This window comes from Nycticebus coucang, chromosome 18, assembly GCF_027406575.1.
Source record: "Nycticebus coucang isolate mNycCou1 chromosome 18, mNycCou1.pri, whole genome shotgun sequence".
Taxonomy (NCBI): Eukaryota; Metazoa; Chordata; class Mammalia; order Primates; family Lorisidae; genus Nycticebus; species Nycticebus coucang.
The window spans coordinates 72,101,438-72,109,542 of NC_069797.1; the positions used below are offsets into that span (position 1 = coordinate 72,101,438).

Here is an 8,105-nt window from a genome sequence, read left to right on the forward strand (position 1 = left end):
TCCTAGGCAGCTACCCACCCCATCACCTCTACTCCCTGTGTACTAGTGTCAAGGGAAGCTAGCTCTCTGATTGCTGGGACTCAAGGTGAATGCCAGCTCAATTTCCATCTCACCCCCTGAGCTCCAAATGACATGACCAAGATAGCACAAACAGGTGGAAACTGCCAACTTTCATCCTAACAGGGCGTACCACAAGACACGGTTTTACACAGATACAAGGAAACTGGTAGTTTCTTTCCCATGTCACCCACATCATGTCTCTAGGGCTCCCCCCACTTGCAAAACAGCTTCTGGACTTTCACTTTTTACTGGCAAATTGGAAATAGATAATAGAGGCAGCTCAGCCCACGGAGAATGTTAGTTGGAGGTTTGCTTTCTGGTCTCACATCCTCTAAAACTATACTGTGGGAGGGGGGTAGAGAGAATGAATTTGCAAGCAGGTGAGGATAAGGGGACTGTAAGATTGATTATGACTTATTAAACTATTGGAACAGGGGCTGAATCATCACAGTCAAAAAATAAATAGCTGCAAATGGATGCAACATGACTCCCACTTCTTGCCTGTTCCCCTTTGCTCCCTCACAGCAGGGAGGAGGAGAGCCGTGCTGGGTCACAGCAGCAGGTGCTGACTGCTGAGGTTACAGCCAGAGGACTGGCTGTGTGGCTACTGCGCCTCCAAGCTGTGGGACGCTAGGCCAGTTGGGGACAGTTGAGACTAGTCGATCTCCACTGAGCCTCTGATGGCTCTTTGAACTGAAAGTTGGGACCCAGCTGCATGATTGTACATCATGCAGGCTTTGGCATGGAGAACTGCTGTCCCCGTAAGCCCTTTTTCTCCCTGTCCTTACCCTGGCCCTGCGGCCGGCCGGGGCTGGCCCAGGATAAACACAGCTTTACAAACTTGTCTGGCTAAGAAATCGCACAGGTCCCAGAGCAAATGTGGATCACCCAAGCCTCCACTCCGGCTACCTGAAATATGCTGGGTGAAACGAAATCGACTCTGTGAAATCGGAGGAAAGCAGTGCGTGTCTTTGCCTTGAGGCTTGGGGCGACCAAAATCGCTTAAACTTTCACGCCCCCGCATGCGGGTCCGCTCTCTCCTCCCAGGGGGACCGTAGAGCTCTTAGGATTCTGCACCCTTCTCACCCAGGTCTTCCGGCAGGACCCGGCTGGCGGAGCCGAGCTGCGATGACGTAACTGGAGGGGGGCGTGGGGAACGTGCGGAGGGGCCCGGGCGGGGCTGGGCCAGTCCGAGCAGCGCAGCCACCTGCGCGCACACGTTCGCAAGGCCACCCGCGCCCGGAGCCCCTGTCTGGTGGCTCGGCGCCGGGGCTCTGTGGGCGAGCGGCTGGCAGCAGCCGGCAAAACCGGGCAGAGGAACCGGGAGCCCCGAACGCCCAGCTCCAGGCGACGGCCAAACTGCTGCTGCGCGCCCCAAAGCCCATCTGGGTCGGTGACAGCTGCTGGGTGCCGGCGAGCAGGGCTGGCAGATTGCAGCGGAAAAGCTAAGGTGAGGGGTGTGTGTGTGTGTGTGTGTGCTTGTGTGTGACCGACAGTCACCGAGACAGACGGACGGAGGGAGAGAGAAGCGCACCTCTGTGCAGCTGCGCGGACGGCGGCGCGCCCATCCGTGTGCCCGGGTGCAGGTCCCGGTGCGTGCTTCTCGGTCCTTGAGCCTTTCAGGGGGTGACTGTAGTAGAAATGAATGACAGCTGATGAATCAGCGTGAGTCGGGGGCCGCGGTGGTGTGTTGGAACCGACGTGTCGGCACAGACCATGCCTTGTGGGTGGCGTGCGCTTTTAAACCAGAGTGTCCAGGTAGCTGAGACGAAGACAACTTCTCTCCCAGCTGCCTGCAAAAGAGACCGGGGAAGAGGGGAGGGAGGCGGGCAGGGGGATGCGGTAGATGCCCCGCGGCTCCTGCGTAAGCGCTCCTGGAGATCCGAGCAGGCGGTTGGCAGGACCGTGGGGCTTCTCTCCCAGGGAGTCTCGAACAGTCTAGGGTCCTCCCCACTAACCCTTCGACCCAGGGTAGAGAGGACAGTTTGTCTAGGTTTGGTGAGACCGAACCGCTGAAAAGCTTGTGCCGGGAGTCGCCAGCCAAGTCCCCAAGTGACTGTGGTCCGCTTCCAGCTGTCCCCAGCGCCTCCGCCCCCCCGCCCCGCGCCCCCCGTGCCTTTAGAGACTGGGCACGCTGACACTACGGCCTTCGGTCTCCCCTCTTCTTCCTGGACATGGCATGGGATCCTCCGGGAAACCCTTGCTCTGATGACCTGCGAGTTGCATGGCCGGGCGGAGAACGTTCTGTGCCAGCCGGGAGCACCGACTTGGCGGTCCTGAGACTCGCCCGGGCTTAACCCGCATCCTCCTAGGCCGGCGCCGCCTGTGGCCTCTCCCAGGCGCTCCAGCGCCGCAGCGGAGGCCCGCACAAGCCTCTGGTGACCCTGCCATAGAGGGCTCACGGCTCCAAAGACCAAGCAGGGTGTCAGCAGTCCCCCGGGGAGGCAGGACTGGGAACAGAACCCGGGGAAAGATACTGGGAAGACGAGATAAAAGGGAACGGAGCAGGGTTTAGGGCCACTCCTGATGCGTGGTCCTCAACCCAACTCTCCTCCTTGGGCTGGTAACCGCGGCCCCTGCGGGAAGGGGAGAAAGTGCTGAGACCCTTCTCTCCAGCACAGCCTACGCCCCCCTGGGAGGAAATCAACCCCCAGCCATTCCCAGTATCTAACAATTCTTGGGCTCGCAAAAATAAGGAAGGCAGAAATTCAAATCTCCTTGTATATTTAATTTAACCACAGTCCAACATTTAAGTTAATCACAATCGAACAAGTAGTATTGACTGCCTGGCATTGGAATCCACTTACTCTGGGACAAAAAACGAAACAGAAGTCTCTTGGAGAACTTAGGTAGCTGACTTAAGCTCCTCTTCCTTGGAGGAGTCTTCCCCACTCAGGACTGGCTCCCAGCTCGCCATCTGCCCCACCCCCACCCAGCTTCACCAAGGCTCTGATCTGTCTATTGCTGAGTCCTAAACAATTCCATGCCAGCCAGCGAGACTCTGGGGAAAATGGCAAAGTTAGGGCTGGAGACAGTCACCACTGCCCTCCTCCACCCCACTCCTGGCATCACCCTCATCTGCAGCCCCAAAGCTCTAGACAGGGCTTCTGCCGCCCCAGGGTCTCAGTCCTACCCAGATACTGGAGTGTGATTATTCATGTTACATATATGGGGTCCGTCAATCCCTAGAAATGATTAATGTCAATTCCAATTGCAGGTAGCTTGAATAGGATTCCACATCTGTAGAATTAAAGCACCTGACAAGATGGTTAGAAATGATAGTGGAAATAATCCAAGTTAATCCAAGGATACACTAAAAATGGATTCTGTACAGCTGTTAACAGCTGCCAGTTTATGCTTTGTTGTCCTTGGTGGACATGAAATTCCAGGGCTCCAAAATACTTCAAGAAAAATGGTCAGCCACACAGCCCGGACCTCACTTTACAGACAGTTGTGAGGGAGAAATTAGCACAGAGCAGAAAAGCCAAGCGTCTGGCAGTACAGAATGGGCCAGAGGCCAAGGCGACAAAGGTCCTTATGTGCTTGTTGCTGGCTAAGTCTCCTTTAATTTGCCTGCAGTCTCTCCAGGCATTAAGGAGTCATCTTTCATCTACACCCAGGGACCAGGGAAGGGACCCTGCTCAGGGAAAACGTGCCAGCTGAATGAATGATTCCCACTCAGCTGCACATGCCACCCCTCAGCCACCTCCCTTCTTCCTTGATTGACCTCTTTGCCTGGCTGCTGCTTCACCCTTCATATGCCCAGGACCCACCTCAAAAAGTCCTCTGTTGAAGCCTCCTCTGAATCCCCCCAGGAAAGAAAGGCTTTTCCAAGACCTCTGCTCGTATCTCGGTGCAGTCTGCACCACAGATGAGTTGGCTTCCTTGCCTGTCTCCCCTCCTAAATTCTTACCTCCTTCAGGGCACCAGCCATATCTTGTTCATTCCTGGATCCCTGCTGCCCAGCACAAAGAAACCTCTTTACCCCATGATGCTTTTTAATTTTTTTTATTAAGTCATTTGCACATAGATCATGAATACATTTATGCCATTATGGGATTCAATGTGTTGAATATTTGTACAAATTGGAGTGCATACATCCTACTAATCAACACAGCCTTCACCTCATTTACCCAATTACAGTGTTAAGACATTTGTGTTCTACACCTGATAGATCCAACTTGTACTTGCAATATGCTCCATAGGTGTGGTTCCCCTGCTAACCCTCCCTCTGTCGACCCACCGCTCACCCTTCCCCTCCCACTCCCCTTCCCTCCTTCATCCTGGGCTATAGTTGTGATTCATCTTTCATATGAAAGTGTGGGTGATTATAAATTGGTTTCATAGTAGTACTGAGTACATTGGATACTTTTTCTTCCATTCTTGAGATTCTTTACTAAGAAAAATATGTTCCAGCTCCATCCATGTAAACATAGAAGAGGTAAAGTCTCCATCTTTTTTTAATGCTGCATAGTATTCCATGGTATACATATACCACAATTTTTTAATCCATTTATGGGTTGATGGGCACTTGGGCACTTATGAATTGAGCTGCAATGAACAATCTGGTGCAAATATCTTTGTTGCCAAATGATTTCTGGTCTTTTGGATATACACTTAGAAGAGGAATTGCAGGATCAAATGACAAGTCTACATTTAGATCCCTGAGTGTTCTCCAAACTTCCTTCCAAAAGGAACGTACTAGCTTGCATTCCCACCAGCAGTGCACAAGTGTTCCCTTTTCTCCACATCCTCTCAATGATGTTTTTTTAGATAGCGACAGAGAACTGACTTGATTACGTGGTGAGCTATTGTTTTAGATCTGAAGCCAAACCAATAATGTTAAAATTATTTTCTCAGCATGGAGGTAAAACACTGGAGTCAGTTGCTTCAAACCAAAGCCTGGTTAATCAGCTTCTAGGTTTCCAGGCCACTGAGCGGCAGAAGTGATGGGGTGAGATGGGCAGAAGACTCAGGACTAGATGGCCTGCGTTCACATCCCAGCTCCACCCATTATGCAGGAAGAAATGGGAGTTTCTTAAATTCTCTAAGCCTCAGTTTTCACATCTCTAAAATGGAGACCATTTTCCCCACCTCAGGATGATTGAGAAGACCAAAAAGTATAGTGGGTATGAATGAACCATATCAGTGGTGGTAACCCTCTGTTCACCTCTCTGAATGAGATGGCTTCCCACACCTAGTTTTGTCCTTAATTAGGGAGTGGCAGGCAAATTCTCTGAGGTGTTAGAAGCACTTGGGAACAAAATCCCATTCAGGGATTTGGGCACAAGACTCTCCTTGGTGTGGATGGTCAAGCACTGAGTATCAGAAAACAAAAATGGAATAAAAAATAAAGCATACATTTTGAAAATGAATTTGCCTGCCACTCCCTATTAAAAGCCAGACTTTTTAATATTGAAGATTATCAATTGATTCACTAGATAGGCAGATTTCAGTAAATTAGAGATAATGACATGAGGGAGGAAGAAATGGGGACAAAATATACAAGGTTCCATTTGTGAGCCCAACAGAGGGCTAGGTGTTCCCACAGACATTCCATCATTTAACCATCATGACACCCCCATTTTAAAAAATGAGAGTCGGAGCCATTAAGGACCAGGCACATGGTCCCATGGGCTCAGCTGTGGCGCCTGGGTTTGTTCTACCTCTGAAGTCTGGGGTTTTTCCATTATGGTGTTTTCAGAATGGAAAAACTCCAACACAGTCCGCTAGTCAGCACAGATTTCCTCACAGGGAAGCGACAGGGAATGCCAGCGTCAGACCCCTCTGAGGTCAGGGGCAGAACTTCAAGCTCTGCCTTTTAACAGCCTGGATCCGTCGACTTCTTAGAGGTCAAAGTATGTTTCCTTTGAAGCCGCAGTCATCTCCTACATGTGCGTCATCAGAGACGAGGTCTTCACCCCATACCCTTTGAGCTACTGGAAAAATAACTCAAAAAGTCTGCACACTGTTGAGGAACTTTAGAGCTTAACATTGATGTGGGAAAATACCACATTTTTCAATTTAAGAATATGTCTGAGGGGGTAAACCAGAATGTGGAGAACTGTGAGCGCCTCAGTAGCCTGTGACTGATGGGACAATCTTCCTTTTTTCTTTCCCAGATGTCACAGTGGATGCTTGGTCTCCAGGGCCCGTTAAAATGAGAATAAGATCTCTGGGCTGGTCGGAACTAGCCTAAGACCAAAAAGCAGTCATGGATGTGGCGGAAGAGCTACTCAACGGAAGCCACACGTGGCTGTCCTCCGCACTGGACTTCAATGGCTCGGTGGCAGCAGCCAACAGCTCAAACCAGACAGAGCCCTACTATGACCTGACGAGCAATGCGGTCCTCACCTTCATATACTTTGTGGTCTGCATCGTTGGGCTATGTGGCAACACGCTTGTCATTTACGTCATCCTCCGCTATGCCAAGATGAAGACCATCACCAACATTTACATCCTCAACCTGGCCATTGCAGATGAGCTCTTTATGCTGGGTCTGCCCTTCTTGGCTATGCAGGTGGCTCTGGTCCACTGGCCCTTTGGCAAGGCCATCTGCCGGGTGGTCATGACTGTGGACGGCATCAATCAGTTCACCAGCATCTTCTGCTTGACGGTCATGAGCATCGACCGCTACCTGGCTGTGGTTCACCCCATCAAGTCGGCCAAGTGGAGGAGACCCCGGACAGCCAAGATGGTCAACGTGGCTGTGTGGGGGGTCTCTCTGTTGGTCATCTTGCCAATCATGATATATGCCGGGCTTCGGAGCAACCAGTGGGGGAGAAGCAGCTGCACCATCAACTGGCCGGGTGAATCTGGGGCCTGGTACACGGGGTTCATTATTTACGCTTTCATCCTGGGGTTCCTGGTACCCCTCACCATCATTTGTCTTTGCTACCTATTCATTATCATCAAGGTGAAGTCGTCTGGAATCCGAGTGGGGTCCTCCAAGAGGAAAAAGTCTGAGAAAAAGGTCACCCGCATGGTGTCCATTGTGGTGGCTGTCTTCATTTTCTGCTGGCTGCCCTTCTACATATTCAACGTGTCCTCTGTCTCCGTGGCCATCAATCCTACTCCAGCCCTTAAAGGCATGTTTGACTTTGTGGTGGTACTCACCTACGCCAACAGCTGTGCCAACCCTATCCTGTATGCCTTCTTGTCTGACAACTTCAAGAAGAGTTTCCAGAATGTCCTCTGCTTGATCAAGGTGAGCGGCACAGAGGATGGGGAACGGAGTGACAGTAAGCAGGACAAATCCCGGCTGAACGAGACCACGGAGACCCAGAGGACCCTCCTCAATGGAGACCTCCAAACCAGTATCTGAACTGCCCTGGGGGAAAATAAAAAACCAATCAAGCTCTGCCTACTGGTGATGGGCTTCCCCTGCAGACTGCACCACCCATACTAGGCCGGCTGCCTTCCTCCCACCTGTCACACCTGGCTTCTAGAACAGGGATTGCTCAGCACGAGCTCCATTCAGAGAACTGTGTTTGGGGCGGCTTGCCTGATGAATGATAATATACTAAATCTCTTGCTTAAAGGGAACATTTAAATGGAGGCAGACAATCCAAAGTCTGGAGAAGAGGGGATTGTGCCTGGGTATGATCTTTAGAAACGCTGATGCTCAACAGACATAGAAAAATATTTCTGTGTCTTTTGTGTTTAAAACCTAATGTGTAATCTTGTGCTCTTATATTTATATTGTAGGCTCCTATTTAGTCTCTGTGTAGTCTTAACTTACATTCCTGTGTTTGCGCACACGAGTAGCAAATTCAAGTGTGAATAGTATGGGTGGATGTTTACCATAACATACGATCCACAGAAATGGACTTGCCATGAAGTCAATAAAATTAAAGCTTCGGGACTCTTTCTTGCATGGGCCTTACCAAGGCCCAGGGGGAACTTGGGCAGTACATTCACACGGTCATGTGTTTTTGTAAAAAATTGTAAAAGTAAGACATTGTTGTATTTTCTTTCTTAAAGAGGGCTCCCTAAATTGTACAAGCTTCCAGTCTCACATAACTTGCCTCTGCCCCTGGGTATCT

The 8,105-nt window shown here is 50.7% G+C and overlaps 1 protein-coding gene across 1 annotated transcript; it reads left to right on the plus strand.

Moving 5' to 3' along the window:
* Positions 1-1,246: 1,246 nt before the first annotated feature.
* Positions 1,247-7,676, plus strand: SSTR2 (somatostatin receptor 2). Its single transcript, XM_053569195.1, has 2 exons — positions 1,247-1,510; positions 6,183-7,676. Exon 2 carries the CDS (start codon positions 6,275-6,277, stop codon positions 7,382-7,384), a length of 1,110 nt encoding a protein of 369 aa, XP_053425170.1. The 5' UTR covers positions 1,247-1,510; positions 6,183-6,274; the 3' UTR covers positions 7,385-7,676.
* The last annotated feature ends 429 nt before the right edge of the window (positions 7,677-8,105 follow it).